Raw genomic sequence first — 22573 nt, 5'->3', positions numbered from 1 at the left:
TCTGTAGCTTGGTGACCTCTAGGGGTGATGCAGCAGCACTGCCTCTCCTAGTCCACTCCTATTAAACCACAGCAAGTTCTACTAGGGATGTATGTATCAGAGTACTATTAAAATGGCACTGCTAAAGCTTCACAGCACCTATTTAACCATAAAAATCAAAAAGTTTAATATACTAACCTGCCCTTTTATCTGCTTTCTTTTGTAATTCAAGTTATCATTACATATATGTATTGTTGCATTTGAAACAATAGAGGTAATTATTATTATCAATAGTGTTGTTTTTATTGGTTTTTGTATTGCTCCATTTGTAGTGTAATAATGTTCATTGTCATTTCTGTGTTATTCATATTTATTTCACTAACTCCTTCTTTGATATTATTTTTGGTATGATATTTGTACATATCCTATTTGCTGATGCTGTTCTGTTGTTGTTGTTGTTATTGTTGTTGTTGTCTCTCTGTCTTATCCTCCTCTTGTCCCCGCAATTTCCCCTTCTGCCTTCCGTGTTCTATTTTTTCTTTCCCCTCCTGCTCCGGTCCGGCTGCGCCAAACATGAATATAAATCCATTGAATTAAGTCAAATACAAATAAGGCAACAAGAGAACTATCCCACACTTCTCTTTTGTAAAGTAAATAAATGTGTACAGCAGATATAGATCATCTACATCCACAATATGTAGATGATCTATGAACTATGAGGGGAGGCATAGCTCGGTTGGTAGAGTGGCCGTGCCAGCAACTTGAGGGTTCCAGGTTCGATTCCCGCCTCCGCCATCCTAGTCACTGCTGTTGTGTCCTTGGGCAAAACACTTTACCCACCTTCTCCCAGTACCACCCACACTAGTTTAAATGTAACTTAGATATTGGGTTTCACTATGTAAAGCGCTTTGAGTCACTAGAGAAAAGCGCTATATAAATATAATTCACTAATTCACATTTGTCTGAGTGGCTGGACAGGACATGTTAAAATATGTTTGCGGTCATTAACGATAGACATCTTTAAAACATGATTATGATTGTATTTATTCCATAACCACCATACCAATGACGTTACTGAGATTACATTTCTGCGAGATGAAATGTTGCATTCAATCTACCTACGCAAAACTGCTCCGTAGAGAGCAGTGAACATCCCAAATGGAACAATCCTACTTGTAATCTTTTCATTCCAGTGTTTACTGAACAACAAAGAAAAAATGTAACACATTATTGTCAAACTATTTTTATATATACAGTGCATCCAGAAAGTATTCGCAGCGCTTCACTTTTTCCACATTTTATGGTACAGCTTTTTTCCAAAATGATTTGCAAACTACACACAATACTCTATAGTAACAATGTGAGAAGTTTTTTATTTTTTTATTTTGAAAATGTATTTTTTTAAACCAAAAGCTAAATAATGACTTGTACATTAATATTCAGAGCCTTTATAATACTTAGTTGATGCATCTTTGGCAGAAATTCCAGCCTCAAGTCTTTTTATATATGATGCCACAAGCTTGCCACACCTGCACATGCAGCAAAGTACAGACACATACTGGATGAAAAGCAAGGCTTCATCCAACCTGATGGAGCTTGAGAGGTGCTACAAAGAGCAATGAGAGAAAGGGCCTAAAGATAGGTGTGCCAAGCTTGTGGCATCGTGTTCAAAAAGACTTGAGGCTGGAATTTCTGCTAAAGATTAATCAACTAATTATTAAAGGCTCTGAGTGCTTATGTACATCCATCCATTCATCTTCTACCGCTTGTCCCTTTCGGGGTCAGCTGCATTCGGGCGGTAGGTCGCAACCTCATCGTAGAACACATATAGACAATATTCACACTCACATTCACACATGCAAAAAATATGTTTTGAAAACTGTCTCATGGGGATGTGGTGTACTGCTACAAAAGTGGGACGAAGAGTGGAGGCCAGTGGCCTACATGTCGCGGTCTCTCACACCAACAGAGCAGAGATACGCACAAGTAGAGAAGGAAGCTTTGGGGCTGACCTGGGCCTGTGAGAGGTTCCGCAACTTCCTCATTGGGAAACATTTCCAGATGGAGATTGGAGACGGACGGATAAAGTACAGCTGTACTCACGTATGTCATTCAGTAGTAACACGACAAAAACCTTTTCGCATGGGGTATTGTGTGTCAAATTTTGAAGATACAAATGAATTGATTGCATTTTGGAATAAGGCTATGACATAACGTAACAGTGACGTGCGGTGAGGTTGATGGCTGGTGAGGCACTGACTTCATCACAGTCATATTTAAAATCATATGAACCCTAAAGAGTATCTTATTCACCATTTGATTGGCAGCAGTTAACGGGTTATGTTTAAAAGCTCATACCAGCATTCTTCCCTGCTTGGCACTCAGCATCAAGGGTTGGAATTGGGTGTTAAATCACCAACAATTATTCCCGTGCGCGGCGCCGCTGCTGCCCACTGTTCCCCTCACATCCCAGGGGGTGAGCAAGAGAATGGGTCAAATGCAGAGGACAAATTTCACCACACCTAGTGTGTGTGTGACAATCATTGGTACTTTAACTTAACTTTAACTTTACACATAAAACTGTAGCACACAAAAAAGCACATTTAATAAAAAAAACGTTATTATGGTCTTACCTTTACTTATAAGTGCGGGAACAGTGGTGTTTGTGTTGGAGGAGTTGTGAATGAATGAAATATGAAGTCCGTGCTGCAGTCTGCAGGTGTACCTAATGTTGTGTCCCTGCAGTTGTTCACGGCTCCTCCGGCGCGAGCAATGTTGTTTTTGCACTTTTTGGCTTCTTGTTAAGTGACTTTTTTTTTATTCGGTCTTGCACGTGGAGGGTTTGGGTGTGGGCTTTGGTTGGTGTGGCGCTCCCGTCGGGGGGTGCAGTCTGCGCGGAGGTGCAATAACCAGCACCAGGAGGCGGGATTACGCGAGCCTCACACAGTGCGTCTTCGCAGCAGTTTTATGATTGCTCAGCACAAGAAATACGTTACACACATACAGTTGTTGACAAAATACACTGTGCATTATATACCTCAGCTAACCAAACTATGGAAATGTATAATATAATTCATATAGCAATACGGTCTCACTGCACAGCAGGCCAGCAGTTAGCCGAGTCCGCAATCCATGTTGAGGCACTGAGTGACGTGCCTCAACTGGCTGCTGATCACCGCACCGTCTCTTCTCAGTATTTGAACGGCAAATGTGAAAATTCAGCGATTTTGTATAAAAATAATCTAAAACTGGTGAAGTTAAATGGAAAATAACTTCATAGTATAATCACTGGATACATATAACAATTTAATTTTTTTTTTTTCTTTTTACATTTCTTTTTACATCTTGGTAGATATTTTCACCCTGCATCCATCATCAGATCAGCACTTTTTGTTGAGGTTCGAAGGGGAAGGCGGTTCTCACCTCCAAGCTGCTGCTATGGTGACACCCCCTCAGAAGTGCCTCGCAGCCCCCTGCCTCGCCAAGTGCGTGTGTTTCTGCGGTGCCCTTACAAGCCTTGGGGTTACAAGTTGGTGTGCCCCAAATGCAAGCACAAGCTCACCTATGGTGGACTGTACAAGTGTCAATTATGTCCTGTAAATATCATGTATTTGATAAATGTTTACTATTGTTATAATTACACGAAATGCGTAAGTTACATGAAAATACATGAAGTTTGTTTGCTTTGATTGATTGATTGAGACTTTTATTAGTAGATTGCACAGTGAAGTATATATATTCCATACAATTGACCACTAAATGGTAACACCCGAATAAGTTTTCCCACTTAAATTGATTCATGATACAGATATATACTATCAGATATATACTATCATCATAATACAGTCATCACACAAGATAATCATCAGGGTATATACATTGAATTATTTACATTATTTAAATCCAGGATGTGGAGGGGGGGGGGGGGGGGGGGGGCGGTTAGGTTTGGTTGTTATCAGCGCTTCAGTCATCAACAATTGAGAACAGAGAAATGGACATTGAAATAGTGTAGGTCTGACTTGGTAGGATATGTACAGCAAGTGAGAGAGAGAGAGAGAGAGAGAGAGAGAGAGAGAGAGAGAGAGAGAGAGAGAGAGAGAGAGAGAGCATAAGAAAAAGTATCTACATTTGATTACAAACCGGGGAGGGTGTTCGTTTAGGGTTGAAGTTGCCTGGAGGTGTACTTTTATTGCGGTTTTGAAGGAGGGTAGAGATGCCCTTTCTTTTACACCAGTTGGGAGCGCATTCCACATTGATGTGACATAGAAAGAGAATGAGTTAATACCTTTGTTAGATCGGAATCTGGGTTTAACGTGGTTAGTGGAGCTCCCCCTGGTGTTATGGTTATGGCGGTCATTTACGTTAAGGAAGTAGTTTGACATGTACTTCGGTATCAGGGAAGTGTAGCGGATTTTGTCAATATGTGGAACCATTGTCTTGCCGTGTTCCTCCTACTGCAATAATTGTTGTGACACATTCCCCGTAATACGTGTGGGACACGCCTTTCTACTTCCTCTTCATCGACGTGACAGGTAGGCGTCCGTGTGACGACAACAAACTATTGTCTCATTAAGCACTTTATTTCACAATATCTCTTCTTCTGTATTGTTGTATTTGTCTAGGGCAGGGGTCGGCAACCCAAAATGTTGAAAGAGCCATATTGGACCAAAAATACAAAAACAAATCTGTCTGGAGCCGCAAAAAATGAAAAGCCATTTTACATACAGATAGTGTGTCATGAGATATAAATTGAATTAAGAGGACTTAAAGGAAACTAAATATACCTACAAATGAGGCATAATGATGCAAAATGTACATATAGCTTGCCTAAATAGCATGTTAGCATCGATTAACGTGCAGTGACCAAATATGTCTGATTAGCACTCGACACAAGTCAATAACATCAACAAAACTCACCTTTGTGCATTCATGCACAACATTAAAAGGTTGGTGGAAAAAATGAGACAGAAAAAGAAGTGGCATAAAACACGTCCTAGAAAGTCAGAGAAAGTTGTACATGAAAACAAATTACGGTGAGTTCAAGGACCGCCAAAATTAGTAGGACAAAACGGCGTTTGCCAAATACTCGAATCAGTGAAGCATGTTTAATATAAACAGTGTGATTTATAACAATTAGGGAGGTTTGTGTCATGTTTGTCTTCCTACGGAAACCATACTAAAACAAAAAATGTATTTTTTTCCCCTCATCTTTTTCCATACATTTTTGAAAAAGCTCCAGAGAGCCACTAGGGCGGCGCTAAAGAACCAATAATATCGTCAGAAGCATTGCCACAAGTCAGGTGCCGCTGACAGCAACCCTGGTGTCGGTTGTGTCATTAAAAGTCTTCACACACAACGCAGAGGGAAACAACACCGGTTAGTTGGTGTCGTGTGCGACCCGACCAGCGCTCCTCCACTGTTCGAGTTTCCCGCCAGCGCGCGCTCCCGCCTTCAAGTGAGGTGTGGTCACAAATCACGGTTTTGAAGCGTGGGCGCGTGATTTGGCTCGTTTAAATTCATGCTGGTGACGCTATCATGACAGTAGGGTTGCCAACACCCAGACTTTGAAATAAGGGACATCTCGCGGGCGGTCGGAAACATTTTGGTGTCCCTTATAAAATTTGGGTGTATTTTAGTCCGGGCCTGAAAAAATGCTTAAAAAATGCCAAAATGCTTAGAAAAATTAACTTCACACCTCCACAAGACCATTGTTGCACTTACTGTAAGTCCTATTCATACCATAATCACAAGAAAATTGTATTCTTCAACCATACATTTATTTTTTCAAAATGTGCAAAACAGGGGGGGGGGGGGGGGGAATAAAAATAAACAATTGGGATGGGTGCTGGATCAAAAAAGGAACACTTACAAGAACAAGAAAGAAAGAAAGGTCCGCACACACCGCCACAGCAGTGTGAAAAAGACCGCTTGCTCGAAACATCATACTTAAATTAAATAAATCCTGATCAATGTAAAATGTGCAAAACAGAAAATTAGCCGATTCTCCAAAAACATTTGTCATTAAACAGCCGGCACACAAGGACCAAACAGAAAGGTTGATAATATGGATGTTAACAATGTCCATATAAGATGAAAGTCAATGCCCGTAAATGTCCTTCATGGGGTGTTAGGGCCGGGGGACGTCATGGTGACAGTTCTGATTGATAATAAAGAAAAGAAGAACAATAGGAAAAACGTATTAGGAGTATGTTAGAAGAAAAATATATATATATTTTTTTAAATAAAATAAAGATTATATATATATATCAGTGACGTGTGGTCACTAGAGGCAGGTGAAAAATGTAAAAAGAAAAAAAAATTATTAAATTGTTATATGTATCCAGTGATTATACTATAAAGTTATTTTCCATTTAACTTTACCAGTTTTAGATTATTTTTATTCAAAATCGCTGAATTTTCACATTTGCCGTTCAAATACTGAGAAGAGACGGTGCGGTGAACAGCAGCCAGTCGAGGCGCGTCACTCAGTGCCTCAACATGGACGGACTTGGCTAACTGCTGGCCTGCTGTGCAGTGAGACTGTATTGCTATATGAACTATATTATACATTTCCATAGTTTAGTTAGCTGAGGTATGTAATGTACAGTGTATTTTGTCAACAACTGTATGTGTGTAAAGTATTTCTTGTGCTGAGCGATCATAAAACTGCTGCGAAGACGCACTGGCTGAGGCACGCGTAACCACGCCTCCTGGTGCTTAAGACACGTTCGCCGCAGACTGCACCCACCGACGGGAACGCCACACCAACCAAAGCCCACACCCAAACCCTCCACGTGCAAGACCGAATCCACCCAAAAAAAGTCACTTAACAAGAAGCCAAAAAGTGCAAAAACAACATTGCTCGCGCCGGAGGAGCCGTGAACAACTGCAAGGACACTACATTAGGTACACCTGCAGACTGCAGCACGGATTTCATATTTCATTCATTCACAACTCCTCCACACCGAACACCACTGTACCCGCACTTATAAGTAAAGGTAAGACCATAATAACGTTTTTTTTTATTAAATGTGCTTTTTTGTGTGCTACAGTTTGTATGTGTAAAGTTAAAGTTAAGTTAAAGCAGGGGCGTCACTAGCTTTTAAGGACAGGGGGGGCTTTGCCCCCAGGAGATGCACAGGATGCGAGCGAATGTTACGCACGAGCACAAAACTTCACAAACGGCTAGCAAAGACTTAGAAATTATTCATTGTTATTATTATTATTTAAAAAAAATGCACGGGACGAAATGAAATGCTCCCCGGGACGATGGCTTTTAACCATATATTTTCTTTTTATGTATTTATTCATTTTACATTTTATATTAAATGTCTTGGTTTTTCCTCCCTCTGAAAATCCTGTTAAATGTTTAACAAGCCATCCTATAATAATAAAACAGCTATTAATGTAACAATACAATAAAACAAATATATTTAATGATGTTTTTTTCATTATTTTAACAATAGGCTTATGTATATTACTTTATATAGATTCTACAAGAAACACAAAACTTAAAAAATAAATGATTTACAATTGCACACACAAGGTTTTGTGCAGCTTCACTCATTGTAAAGGAAGATAATGTGCTTCGTACACCTGCAGGACCGCAAGCAAGGTCGCAGAGAAAATGCGGGCTGGAATTTGAGTGATGTGGGCATTTTCTATATGAACAAGTGGAATGGATTGGATACCGATGCACGAAAGGGGCTCTCTACCTTACGCTACGAAGTGGGGGGAAACTGAGTGAATAATAACAGGTTATATGATTATTTATTTAAACTCATATTTGGGCCACTTTATAATGAATATGTCGGCATTTATTTGTAAAAAAAACCAAAAAAACACCAAATTATTTAGGGGGGCTTAAGAATATTTTAGGGGGGCTTGAGCCCCCCTAAAATAGGCCTAACAACGCCAATGAGTTAAAGTACCAATGATTGTCACACACACTAGGTGTGGTGAAATATGTCCTCTGCATTTGACCCATCCCCTTGATCACCCCCTGGGATGTGAGGGGAGCAGTGGGCAGCAGCGGCGCCGCGCCCGGGAATAATTGTTGGTGATTTAACCCCCAATTCCAACCCTTGATGCTGAGTGCCAAGCAGGGAAGAATGCTGGTATGAGCTTTTAAACATAACCCGTTAACTGCTGCCAATCAAATGGTGAATAAGATACTCTTTAGGGTTAATATGTTTGTAAATCTGACTGTGATGAAGTCAGTGCCTCACCAGTCATGAACCTCACCGCACGTCACTGATATATATATATATATATATATATATATATATATATATATATATATTAGGGATGTCCGATAATGGCTTTTTGCCGATATCCGATATTGTCCAACTCTTTAAATACCGATATCAACCGATACTGATATATACAGTTGTGGAATTAACACATTATTATGCCTAATTTGGACAACCAGGTATGGTGAAGATAAGGTCCTTTTTTTAAATATTAATAAAATAAAATAAGATTAATAAATTAAAAACATTTTCTTGAATAAAAAAGAAAGTAAAACAATATAAAAACAGTTACATAGAAACTAGTAATGAATGAAAATGAGTAAAATTAACTGTTAAAGGTTAGTACTATTAGTGGACCAGCAGCACGCACAATCGTGTGTGCTTACGGACTGTATTGATATATATTGATATATAATGTAGAAACCAGAATATTAATAACAGAAAAAAACAACCCTTTTGTGTGAATGAGTGTATTGTAATGTAAGTGTATCTTGTGTTTTTTATGTTGATTTAATAAAAATAAAAAACAATACCGATAAGAAAAAAATCGATACCGATAATTTCCGATTTTACATTTTAAAGCATTTATCGGCCGATAATATCGGCAGGCCGATATTATGGGACATCTCTAATATATATACACAGGTGAGTTACATGAAAATACCTGAAGTTTGGTTGATATTTGGTCAATATGTGGAACCATTGTCCTATACCCATACTTGCCAACCCTCCCGAATTTTTCGGGAGACTCACAAATTTCAGTGCCTCTCCCGAAAATTTCCCGGGACAACTATTCTCCCGAACTTCTCCCGATTTACAGCCGGACCTGAGTGAGGACAGCCTGTCGTCACGTCCACTTTTCTGCCATATAAACAGCGTGCGGGCCCAGTCACGTTATAACATCTACGGCTTTTGGAGCTTAGTGCGCAACTGCACACACAACAAGAAGGAGACTATTATATATGTCTCCGTTATCCATTGGTTTACCTATAACCCATAAAGGAGGCAGGCACGGAGCTATTGCTCAGCGTGTGTTTATTCCAGCCGACACGTTAATACACTGACACACAACATCCAACTCTCCTGAAGGAATCAATAAAGTACTATCTATCTATCTATCCGGATTCCCATCATGCATTGCTTCAAAACTACGGCAAGTAGTAGAGAGGATTGTTATGTGTGTGTATATGTGTAAATAAATGAACACTGAAATTCAAGTATTTCTTTTTGTATGTATGTATGTATATATATATATATATATATATGTATATATATATATATATATATATATATATATATATATATATATATATTAGGGCTTGGCGATATTGCCTTTTTTTAATATCGCGATATTTTAAGGCCATATCGCGATACACGATATATATCTCGATATTTTGCCTTAGCCTTGAATGAACACTTGATGCATATAATCACAGCAGTATGATGATTCTATTTGTCTCCATTAAAACATTCTTCTTCATACTGCATTAATATATGCTCGTTTTAAACTTTCACGCAGAGAAGGAAATCACAACTAAAAAAATCACTATTTTTTTCATACGGTGTTGATCTGGAAATGTTTGCCTCAGCATTTTGATGGCGTGGGCATGTGGCACCGAACGGAGATGTTGACTGCGGAGTAAGCACTCTTCATTCTCTAGCTAGTGTGTGTGTGACAATCATTGGTACTTTAACAGGTGACTTTTCAAATGATGCTACATATTAGCAGTAATGCTACTTTTTATAGCAATGCTTTCGCCCCACACTTGACAAATTACGGTTGTCTGTTCAACATATTCCCACTTGAAGCCAAACCACCGCCAGACCCCCAGCTGTTTTTTGGGGGAATTAATTCTTCCTTCATTTGTTACCAGATTCGCACCTTCTTTCGCTCGTATTACCGCTAGCATCACAGCTAGCATCACAGCTAACGCTACCCATGCTGCTACCTCTCTGCTGGGAGGGGACGTTCGTACAGTATGTGACGTATGTCGTGACAGTATGTGACATGTGTAAGAAGGTGCGCTTGCTGTCTGTGTGAAGGAGAGACAAGAAAGAGCGAGAAGAGCCTATAGTGTAATGCCCGCAGCTAAAAGCAACGGCGTGTGAACGCATACTCGAATATCACGATATAGTCATTTTCTACCAACCCGCGATATATCGCGCATATCGATATATCGCCCAGCCCTAATATATATATATATATATATATATATATATATATATATATATATCAGTGACGTGCGGTCACTAGGAAAGAAAAAAAAATGTAAAAAGAAAAACAATTTATTAAATTCTTATATGTATTCAGTGATTATACTATAAAGTTATTTTCCATTTAACTTCACCAGTTTTAGATTATTTTTTATTCAAAATCGCTGAGTTTTCACATTTGCCGTTGAAATACTGAGAAGAGACGGTGCGGTGATCAGCAGCCAGTTGAGGCACGTCACTCAGTTGTGAGGCTAACTGCTGGCCTGCTGTGCAGTGAGACCGTATTGTTATATGAATTATATTATACATTTCCATAGTTTAGTTAGCTGAGGTATATAATGTACAGTGTATTTTGTCAACAACTGTATGTGTGTAAAGTATTTCTTGTGCTGAGCAATCATAAAACTGCTGCGAAGACGCACTGTGTGAGGCTCGTAGTAATCCCGCCTCCTGATGCGGGTTAATGCACCCCCGCGCAGAATGCACCCCCCGACGGGAGCGCCACATCAACCAAAGCCCACACCCAAACCCTCCACGTGCAAGACCGAATCCACCCAAAAAAAGTAACTTAACAAGAAGCCAAAAAGTGCAAAAACAACAATGCTCGCGCCGGAGGAGCCGTGAACGACTGCAGGGACACATTAGGTACACCTGCAGACTGCAGTACGGATTTCATATTTCATTCATTCACAACTCCTCCAACACCAACACCACTGTTCCCGCACTTATAAGCAGTGTTGAGTTAGTTACTGAAAAACAGTAACTAGTTACAGTTACTAGTTACTTTATTTCAAAAGTAACTCAGTTACTAACTCAGTTACTTACACCAAAAAGTAATGCGTTACTGTGAAAAGTAACTATTTAGTTACTTCTTCTACTTTTTTTTTTTAAAGCTCCCATTAATGCCTTTTTAGCCTTCATTTCAGTACTGTTATTGCACTGGAGAATAATACAATCTGTTGATCAACTTGACATACATTTGCATCACTGAACTCTGCTAAGCAATGTGCTCTACATACAACACACAAAGACAAAGATATGTTTCAAAGGGCCAATTTATTTCAGGCCAGAACAAATTGACAAAACTATTTTAAATAGCTGCAACATAACATACATAAGTAACAAACAGCATAATAACACTAACACTAACCACGTTAAACCCAGATTCCGAACTAATAAAGGTCTTAACTCATTCTCTTTCTATGCCACTTCAATATGGAATGCACTCCCAACAGGTGTAAAAGAAAGGGCATCTCTATCCTCCTTCAAAACCGCACTAAAAGAACATCTCCAGGCAACTACAACCCTAAACTAACACCCTCCCTTCCACATAATACCTCTTTGGATTGTAAATAATCAAATGTAGACACTTTTTCTTATACTTTCTGATCTCTCTCTCTGTGTCCACTACTTGCTGTACATATCCTACCAAGTCAGTCCTACACTGTTTCAATGTCCATTTCTCTGATGATGCAATTGATGACTGAAGTGTTGATACCAACCAAACCTAACCCCCCCCCCCCCCTCCATATCCCACACCCCGGATTGTAAATAATTCAATGTATATACCCTGATGATTATCTTGTGTGATGACTGTATTATGATGTTAGTATATATTTGATAGTATATATCTGTATCTGGACCCCGACTTAAACAAGTTAAAAAAACTTATTTGGGTGTTACCATTTAGTGGTCAATTGTACGGAATATGTACTGTACTGTGCAATCTACTAATAAAAGTTTCAATCAATCAATCAATCAATCAACAACATAGCTGTAAAGCTGGCTTCACCTAAGGAAGGCACACGTGACATACACAGAGCCTAACCAGGCAGATTTGAATTGTTGTTTTGGGCAGTAGACGGGATCTTTGATCCAAGACACAACTTACATTAAAATGTTCTTTTCTTTGTGCTCGACAAAAGAAAAGAAGTGAGAATATCTCATACTTGCCAACCCTCCCGAATTTCACTGCCTCTCCCTGGGACAACCATTCTCCAAATTTCTGCCGATTTCCAGCCGGACTTAAGGCACGCCCCCTCCCGGTCTGTGCGGATCTGAGTGGGGACAGCCTGTCGTCACGTCCGCTTGGCCAACCAAAAAGTAACCACAGAACACTATACCGTATAGGCGTATAGTGTTCTGTGGTTACTTTTTTGTTGGCCAACGGTTGTATTGCGCACCCCCCTCCCCTCCCCTCCCCTTCCCACACTCAGACACACAGTCACACGCACACACAGAGAGCGCAGAGGAAGAATCAGAAGCACGTCTCTGCTTCGCTGGAATAAAACACACTCAGATCCTCAGTTTCTAGCCGATACTACATAAAAAGTAACGTAAAATAACGCAGTAACGCATCATGTAGTAACGGTAACTGAGTTATTGAATATAAAATAATAACGCGTTAGATTACTAGTTACCGCCGAAACTAACGGCGTTACAGTAACGCGTTACTTTGTAACGCGTTAGTCCCAACACTGCTTATAAGTAAAGGTAAGACCATAATAACGTTTTTTTTAATTAAATGTGCTTTTTTGTGTGCTACAGTTTGTATGTGTAAAGTTAAAGTTAAGTTAAAGTACCAATGATTGTCACACACACACTAGGTGTGGTGAAATTAGTCCTCTGCATTTGACCCATCCCTTGTTCACCCCCTGGGAGGTGAGAGGAGCAGTGGGCAGCAGCAGCGCCGCGCCCGGGAATAATTTTTGATGATTCAACCCCCAATTCCAACCCTTGATGCTGAGTGCCAAGCAGGGAAGAATGCTGGTATGAGCTTTTAAACATAACCCGTTAACTGCTGCCAATCAAATGGTGAATAAGATACTCTTTAGGGTTCATATGTTTGTAAATCTGACTGTGATGAAGTCAGTGCCTCACCAGCCATCAACCTCACCGCACGTCACTGATATATATATATATATACAGTATATATATGTATGTATATAAATATATGTATGTATGTATGTATATATATATATATATATATATATATATATATATATATAAATAAAATAAATACTTGAATTTCAGTGAATTCTAGCTATAAATATACTCCTTCCCCTTTCTTAGGTCTCAAGGTTGGCAAGTATGCCTATACCTCCTTCTGCCTCTTAATGTGTTGGACACGCCTTTCTGCTTCCTTTTTATCTACGTGAGTGGTAGACGTCTTTGTGATGTAAAGGTGTATTTATCTCATTAAGATCTTTATTTTACTATTATTTCTTGTTCTGTAGTATATTTGTGTAGGGGCTGGACATTTGGCATAAAATATTGACTACACCATTTGTATTTCCTCTATATCGTCAGGTGTTGATCAGCGACCCTGGTGTTGGTCGCGTTGTTAAAAGTCTTCACACACAACGCAGGGGAAAACAACAGCGGTTACACAAGACCTTGAGACAGGTCATGGACTCTGAGTACCCGGAGTGCCACAGGAAGTATGTGGCATGGTCCTCTTACTGTACATCATCAGCCAGATGCACTTGGCACACCAGGAGGAGTTCCTGGCCATCCTCACCTCCAGGTAAATCATTTAAAGAGCTAAAGAGATGTGATGGCTTAGTCCTGTTCCTCTGCCTCTCCCCCTTTTTCACAGAAGAGGTGGTCGCTGAGTTAAAGTTGCACACTTGAAGGAAACAGCAGGGTTAGGGTTTCAACATGTCTCATCACTCATCACTGACCTGCTCTGCCTTTCAGGTAAACATCTGAGGCCGTTCCGGTAAAAGCAAAATAAACTGCTGGATTAATCTGCGATGATACATGATTAATGCGATAATGTTTGGTGATTAATCGCATGAGTTAACTTTGACAGCCTTGATCATAATGGATATTTGTATTCTTATATATATATATATATATATATATATATATATATATATATATATATATATATATATATATATATATACAGGTAAAAGCCAGTAAATTAGAATATTTTGAAAAACTTGATTTATTTCAGTAATTGCATTCAAAAGGTGTAACTTGTACATTATATTTATTCATTGCACACAGACTGATGCATTCAAATGTTTATTTCATTTAATTTTGATGATTTGAAGTGGCAACAAATGAAAATCCAAAATTCCGTGTGTCACAAAATTAGAATATTACTTAAGGCTAATACAAAAAAGGGATGGTAGACGGCTGCGTTGACCCTGGATCTCAGGAAACAGAGTGGACCGACACCAGCAGATGACATGGCACCCCAAACCATCACCCAACCATGCAAATGTTGCATTTCCTTTGGAAATCGAGGTCCCAGAGTCTGGAGGAAGACAGGAGAGGCACAGGATCCACGTTGCCTGAAGTCTAGTGTAAAGTTTCCACCATCAGTGATGGTTTGGGGTGCCATGTCATCTGCTGGTGTCGGTCCACTCTGTTTCCTGAGATCCAGGGTCAACGCAGCCGTCTACCAGCAAGTTTTAGAGCACTTCATGCTTCCTGCTGCTGACCTGCTCTATGGAGATGGAGATTTCAAGTTCCAACAGGACTTGGCGCCTGCACACAGCGCAAAATCTACCCGTGCCTGGTTTACGGACCATGGTATTTCTGTTCTAAATTGGCCCGCCAACTCCCCTGACCTTAGCCCCATAGAAAATCTGTGGGGTATTGTGAAAAGGAAGATGCAGAATGCCAGACCCAAAAACGCAGAAGAGTTGAAGGCCACTATCAGAGCAACCTGGGCTCTCATAACACCTGAGCAGTGCCAGAAACTCATCGACTCCATGCCACGCCGCATTAACACAGTAATTGAGGCAAAAGGAGCTCCAACCAAGTATTGAGTATTGTACATGCTCATATTTTTCATTTTCATACTTTTCAGTTGGCCAACATTTCTAAAAATCCCTTTTTTGTATTAGCCTTAAGTAATATTCTAATTTTGTGACACACGGAATTTTGGATTTTCATTTGTTGCCACTTCAAATCATCAAAATTAAATGAAATAAACATTTGAATGCATCAGTCTGTGTGCAATGAATAAATATAATGTACAAGTTACACCTTTTGAATGCAATTACTGAAATAAATCAAGTTTTTCAAAATATTCTAATTTACTGGCTTTTACCTGTGTGTATATATATATGCTGACCCGTCTCGGCTCGGGATGGTCTCCTGCTGGCCCCACTATGGACTGGACTCTCACTATTATGTTAGATCCACTATGGACTGGACTCTCACTATTATGTTAGATCCACTATGGACTGGACTTTCACAATATTATGCTAGATCCACTCTACGTCCATTGCATCCGGTCTCTCCAACGTTTCTCATAGTCATTCATATTGACATCCCACTGGGTTGTGAGTTTTTCCTTGCCCTTATGTGGACTCTGAACCGAGGATGTCGTTGTGGCTTGTGCAGCCCTTTGAGACACTTGTGATTTAGGGCTATATAAATAAACATTGATTGATAAACACTGATTGATTGATATTCAAAACCCAAAACTAGTGAAGTTGGTACGTTGTGTAAATCGTAAATAAAAACAGAATACAATGATTTGCAAATCCTTTTCAACCTATATTCAATTAAATACACTGCAAAGACAAGATACTTAACGTTCGAACTGGAAAACATTGTTGTTTTTTGCAAATATTAGCTCATTTGGAATTTGATGCCTGCAACATGTTTTTAAAAAAAGCTGGCACGAGTGGCAAAAAAGACTGAGAAAGTTGAGGATTGCTAATCAAACACTTATTTTGAAAATCCCACAGGTAAACAGGCTAATTGGGAACAGGAGGGTGCCATGATTGGGTGTATAAGCAGCTTCCATAAAATGCTCAATCATTCACAAACAAGGTTGGGGCGAGGGTCACCACTTTGTGAACAAATGCGTGAGCAAATTGTCGAACAGTTTAAGAACAACATTTCTTAACGAGCAATTGCAAGGAATTTAGGGATTTCACCATCTATCTCAGGTCGATGATATCATCAAAAGGTTCAGAGAATCTGGAGAAATCACTGCACGTAACATTAAATGCCCGTGACCTTGGATCCCTCAGGCGGTACTGCATAAAAAACCACATCAGTGTGTAAAGGATATCACCACATGGGCTCAGGAACACTTTAGAAAACCACTGTCAGTAACTACATTTCGGCGCTACATCTGTAAGTGCAAGTTAAAACTCTACTTTGCAAAGCGAATGCCATTTATTAACAACACCCAGAAACGCCGCCGGCTTCGCTGGGCCCGACCTCATCTAAGATGGACTGATGCAAAATGTAAAATGTTCTGTGGTCTGACGAGTCCACATTTAAAATTGTTTTGGACACTGTGGACGTTGATTCCTCCGGAACAGAGGGAAAGAACCATCCGGACTGTTATAGGCGCAAAGTTCAAAAGCCAAATCTGTGATGGTATGAGGGTGTATTAGTGCCCAAAGCATGGGTAATTTACACATCTGTGAAGGCACCATTAATGCTGAAAAGTACATACAGGTTTTGGAGCAACATATGTTGCCATGCAGGCAACATTATCAGGGACGCCCCTACTTATTTCAGCAAGACAATGCGTGTTACACAGCGTGGCTTCATTGTAAAAGTGTGTGGCTGACTAGACTGGCCTGCCTGTAGTCCAGACCTGTCTCCCATTGAAAATGTGTGGCGCATTACGAAACGTAAAATACGACAACGGAGACCCCCGGACTGTTGAACAACTTAAGCTGTACATCAAGCAAGAATGGGAAAGAATTCCACTTGAAAAGCTTCAAAAATTGGTCTCCTCAATTCCCAAACGCTAACTGAGTGTTGTTAACAGGAAAGGCCATGTAACACAGTGGTAAAAATGCCCCCGTGCAAACTTTTTTGCAATGTGTTGCTGCCATTAAATTCTAAGTACATGATTATTTGCCAAAAAAAAAAAAGTTTCTCAGTTCGAACATTAAATATCTTGTCTTTGCAGTATAATCAATTGAATATAAGTTGGAAAGGATTTGCAAATCATTGTATTCTGTTTATATTTACAAATTACACAACGTGCCAACTTCACTGGTTTTATGTTTTGTATGTGTCAACAACAGGAATTACCTTCAACTGGATTAATTTGTGTTGCTATGCAAACCACAACCTTTTTAAATGATGACCAAAATGAAAACTCCAGACCAACATCAGTGACAGCACATTTTATTGGGGGTGACAGGTTAATCGTAGCTGCCCTTTCAGACTTGTTCAGAATGCAAAAAGTCAAGGGGAGCACATTGTGGCAACTATGAAGGACACATGCCAAATAAGCCCTTGTGGGCATGACTCAAACACTTTTCTTGTTTTGGCCTGCCAGGAGCACCAGTGTCTCGTTTATATACGTTGCATGTCTCCCACAAACATTTGAATGCACCTGATGGAACTAGAACAGAAACAATATAGAAGAATACATTTTGATGGATTTATTGGAGCAGCGTATGGAGGTCAAGTTAAAGCACAATGGAACACTTTGTTCTCTCTCCACAGTCTTTTAATGTTAAACCGTAAATGTTATGTTAAATCATTGTGTTGAAATACAGATATAAACAAACATGTCATAACTGCGTCATTGCACGGAGGAGTCTCATCAGAATCCTGATACTCCTTGGTCATAATAAACAAAGCATCTCTAGCTTGGTGACAGCACCTTCTCGCTATTTATTGTAAACCTACTGATTGATTCAAAGGAAGGACGTCGCTTCAAAACACAATCAAGTACATATCAAGTCGGAAACCCTGTTTAGAGAAATCGAGCAATGTTGACCTGGAAGGGAAAATATGAATTGCATGTCCTTTCCAGTGGACCATCAACATATTGATTGTAATTCTATGTTTTTATTACAACAATGCCTGAGCACAAGAGAACCATCTATATCATATATATGGCTGCCTTCCTAAATATGTGTAGTCCAAAAGAACTTGTGATGGAAAAGGAATTTTCTAGCATTTCTAAAGGCAGCATTTGGATATTTAAAGAGAATACAAAAAGAGGTCAAAGCGTGTTACAAGCTGTATACATCAGCGGGAAATGTTTTTGACGGATTAGCTTTGGTCATCTACAAATGTTCCTTCATTGAAGTGTTGGATACTTTTATACTGCAAGGAGCTCAAGTTCAATGACAGTACTTGCATTTCCAGTCTGGTTGGATGAAGTCTGAGGGTGATGCACCAGTACGAACTCTTCGGGTCAAATCATGGCAAGTTCTAGGGATGTATTAAAATGGCACATGAGTCATCATCACTGGACAGGGAGATATATCAAAATGATTTGGAAGGGCAGGTACAGGATCAAGACGCGTTGACTAGTTTCTACTCTGAAGATGAATAAATAAAAGCAATTTACAACAGCAAACATCAAAAGAAATAGAAGAGATTCGTTTTTTCAATGCTTAGAAATAAAGAGTGGGTGTCAAATGAGACAAACTTTTAGTTTTGGTTTAAATTGCTTGGTGGTGGAAAAAGTTGTCCCCCAAATCTGTCGATGGTTATTTTGGAGTTTAAACCTGTAGGGGGCGTCCCACAGGGTTCAATTGTGGAGCCTTTTGTCTTTAGTATGCGCAGAGGCCCCACTTATCGCCCTTCTTTCTGCTGCAGCTCCAGCTCTCTCTTTCGAAGTTTCTCACGGTGCTTCTCCACTTTCTCACGGCTCCTCTTGGCTTTCTCCGTCAGAACCTTAAGGTCCTTAATCTCTTTTTTGATCAAGGTGCGGTCCTGGGAAGAAGTGACTCCGAGGACCTGGAGAATACCAATGATCATCCAACACGACTCTGGTATTTCCACAAGCACGCCAGTTTTTTTACCTTGAGGTCGGCGCTCTCTAGTTGTAGTAGCTGTTCTCCGTCTATGTTTTTGGCAGTGAATTCTGGGATATGTTGTTCTAAGTTAAGACCCACCAGCCAGCGGGACACTTGCTGAAGGGTCCACTCTGCCACGCTGCGGTTCTGCCACTGGTCCTGCTTGGAAAGCCGGCCTTCATCCAGGATCTAGCAGTGGGAATCCCAACAGAAACACGGTGAACAAGAGAAAATAATGGCCAGGTGATTTCAAAGGTCATCTGGACCACAAATGATAAGAACACTCAGTGCGAAAAATGTTTAATAGATAGTTTAATTATGCTATATAAAGGATCTTTGACCAGCGTTTTGCAGTTATCGTTAAAAACAGAAGAGACCCCCTGCAATACAGAGGATCATTTGATGAGTGTCTTGCACTAGGACCTTAAACAGCACAGCCTTCCTGTCTTATAGAGGATCTTTGACTGTTTTATTTTTGCAGTAGGACCTTAAACAGGACAGTGCTCCTGTCTTATAGAGGATCTTTGACTATTTTATTTTTGCAGTAGGACTTAGTGTGTGAATGTGAGTGTGAATGTTGTCTGTCTATCTGTGTTGGCCCTGCGATGAGGTGACGACTTGTCCAGGGTGTACACCGCCTTCCGCCCAAATGCAGCGGAGATACGCTCCAGCACCCCCCGCAACCCCGAAATAGACAAGCGGTAGAAAATGGATGGATGGATGGACCTTAAACAGCACAGTGCTCCTGTCTTATAGAGGATCTGTGACTGTTTTATTTTTGCAGTAGGACCCTAAACAGCACAGTGCTCCTGTCTTATAGAGGATCTTTGATCATTTTGTTTTGCAGTAGGACCTTAAAACAGCACAGCGTTTCTGTCTTATAAAAGATCTTTGACTATTATTTTTCTGCAGTAGGTCCTTAACAAACAACAGAGAGCTCCTGTCATATAGAGGATCTTTGACTGGAATTCTGCTGCAGTAGGTTGTTAAAAAAACAGCAGGGTGCTCCTGTCATAAAGAGGATCTTTGACTGGCATTCTGCTGCAGTAGGTTGTTAAAAACAGCAGGGTGCCCTTTGTCATTTAGAGGATCTTTTACTGGCATTCTGCTACAGTAGGTTGTTACAAACAGCAGGGTGCCGCTGTTGTATAGAGGATCTTTAACTGGCATTCTGCTGCAGTAGGTTGTTAAAAAACAGCAGGGTGCTCCTGTCCTATAGATGATCTTTGACTGGCATTCTGTTGCAGTATGGTGTTAAACAACAGCAGAGAACTTCTGTTATATAGAGGATCTTTGACTGGCATTCTGCTGCAGTAGGTTGTTAAAAAACAGCAGGGTGCTCCTGTCATATAGAGGATCTTTGACTGGCATTCTGCTGCAGTAGGTTGTTAAAAAACAGCAGGGTGCTCCTGTCATATAGAGGATCTTTTACTGGCATTCTGCTGCAGTAGGTTGTTATAGAACAGCAGAGAGCTCCTGTAATATAGAGGATCTTTGACAGGCATTCTGCTGCAGTAGGTTGTTAAAAAAACAGCAAGGTGCTCTTTTCATATAGAGGATCTTTGACTGGCATTCTGCTGCAGTAGGTTGTTAAAACCAGCAGGGTTCTGCTGTCGTATAGAGGATCTTTGACTGGCATTCTGCTGCAGTAGGTTGTTAAAAAACAGCAGGGTGCTCCTGTCCTATAGAGGATCTTTGACTGGCATTCTGTTGCAGTATGTTGTTAAAGAACAGCAGGGTGCTCCTGTCATATAGAGGATCTTTGACTAGCATTCTGCTGCAGTAGGTTGTTAAAAAAAACAGCAGGCTGCTCCTGTCATGTAGAGGACCTGACTGGCATTCTGCTGCAGTAGACTGTTAAAAACAGCAGGGTGCTCCTGTCATATAGAGGATCTTTGACTGGCATTCTGTTGCAGTAGGTTGTTACAAAACAGCAGGGTGCTCCTGTCATATAGAAGATTTTTGACTGGCATTCTGCTGCAGTAAGTTGTTAAAAAACAGCAGGGTGCTCCTGTTATAGATTGAACAGCTCTGATGTAGGTGTCGCTAATGTTGGGAAACAAAAGCAGTGACAACAAACATTTCCTGTCGTCAGTCTCACCTCATCCTCAATCATATCCAGACTCTGCATGTGGCAGCACAGGAAACAAAGCAAAGGACAAGCGGGATAAAAACAAAAGCCAAAATATCACAATTCATTGATGGGGATTTTTGTCTATTGATCAGACAGGAAGTGTGCGTCTGATGCGTCCAATGAATACTCATGGGCAGCATTGACAAGGAGAGTGTAATAATAATAATAATGATAATTAAACCTCATCCGAAGAGAGCGCCAAGTTGTGTCCCAACGTTTTGGCTTCACCGAGCAGCCCGCTGATCTCCACTGAGCTGCTGCTGCCACTCACATCCTCACTCAGGCCGGCTCCCTGAAGAACCACAAACACAACTCTTAACTCACAGGAGCTTCTGGGAGGAAAATAATTAGAAAAGGTCATTGATTAGTGGGTGGAGCTTGAAAATTTAATCAAGGCTGGGTTGTTCACCGTGTAGTTTAAACAAGTAGGCAGGTTAATATTGATTGATGGATACAAAATTCAAAATAAGCACATCAGGAGTTTTGTAAAGAAATTGTTTGTCGAGCCGCAAGGAGGAAAGATTAGGCACATCACTCATTTTTAAAAGGGATTGCAGGAAAACAAGTGTGTATCCTGGCATCATTTTGTTGGGTTAGAATCAGCCACTACAGCAGCAAACACTACATGAATACAGTACCAGGTATTACGATTAGAAGAAGCGTAGTTGTGTAAATTATATTATATCCCATTACATGAGCAATGGCAGCACTTAAAACAGGGGCATCCAAAGTGTGGCCCGCAGCTCATTGCTTGAAAATATGACCAAAAAAACAAAATAGAGTAAAAGAGCAAACAGGTGTAATGTAAAAAGAAATTGTTGCAATATTGACACTGATGACACAAAGCTGCCATGTTGGCAGTTTTTTTTTAATTGCTCAAAAAATAATAACAACTTATAAATGATGGGTGGATCTGAAGTTGATCTTGAGATTTTAGCCTTGACTGGGACCTTTAAAGTGGAACTGCACTTTTTCGTTCACAATCCTTATGTAAGACAAGAACACACGTTTTTATTTTTTTATGCAAAAATAAAAAATAAATATTAGAAAAAATCAACTAACAATGCAGCCAATAGGATACTACAATTATACACAGGTCAAAATACTACAATATTTTATTGTAAAACTAACTTGCAGTATGTTGTATTAAAATCCAGTCCAGTCAATGTGGGAACACTGATTGCTCATAACCAATCTTTTGAGCGAGTACAACCCCCAATTATTTTTATTACAACATACTT

General features: G+C 40.0%; 2 protein-coding genes across 4 annotated transcripts in view; one reads left to right on the top strand and one right to left on the bottom strand.

Moving 5' to 3' along the window:
• Nucleotides 1-1923: 1923 nt before the first annotated feature.
• LOC133620892 (uncharacterized) lies at nt 1924-19786 on the top strand. The gene is made up of 7 exons (XM_072915659.1): nt 1924-2082; nt 4387-4511; nt 13518-13599; nt 13755-13971; nt 14044-14144; nt 19108-19174; nt 19261-19786. The coding sequence occupies exons 1-5, from the start codon at nt 1924-1926 to the stop codon at nt 14076-14078; spliced, it is 618 nt and encodes a 205-aa protein (XP_072771760.1). The 3' UTR covers nt 14079-14144; nt 19108-19174; nt 19261-19786.
• Nucleotides 17552-22573, bottom strand: part of ppp1r9a (protein phosphatase 1, regulatory subunit 9A) — a 132191-nt gene continuing 127169 nt past the window's right edge. For 2 of the 3 annotated variants that reach the window (XM_061982518.2, XM_061982517.2), the window contains exons 16-19: nt 21514-21624; nt 21300-21323; nt 19205-19387; nt 17552-19139 (exon numbers count right to left, since the gene is read on the bottom strand). In XM_061982518.2, the coding sequence (XP_061838502.2) occupies nt 18975-19139; nt 19205-19387; nt 21300-21323; nt 21514-21624 (483 nt within the window). In that variant the 3' untranslated portion in view covers nt 17552-18974. The remainder of the gene's footprint in view (nt 19140-19204; nt 19388-21299; nt 21324-21513; nt 21625-22573) is intronic. The other variant, XM_061982519.2, reaches the window with a different exon arrangement.

This window comes from Nerophis lumbriciformis, linkage group LG21 (assembly GCF_033978685.3).
Source record: "Nerophis lumbriciformis linkage group LG21, RoL_Nlum_v2.1, whole genome shotgun sequence".
NCBI lineage: Eukaryota > Metazoa > Chordata > Actinopteri > Syngnathiformes > Syngnathidae > Nerophis > Nerophis lumbriciformis.
This window is presented reverse-complemented; position numbering and strand designations above follow the sequence as displayed.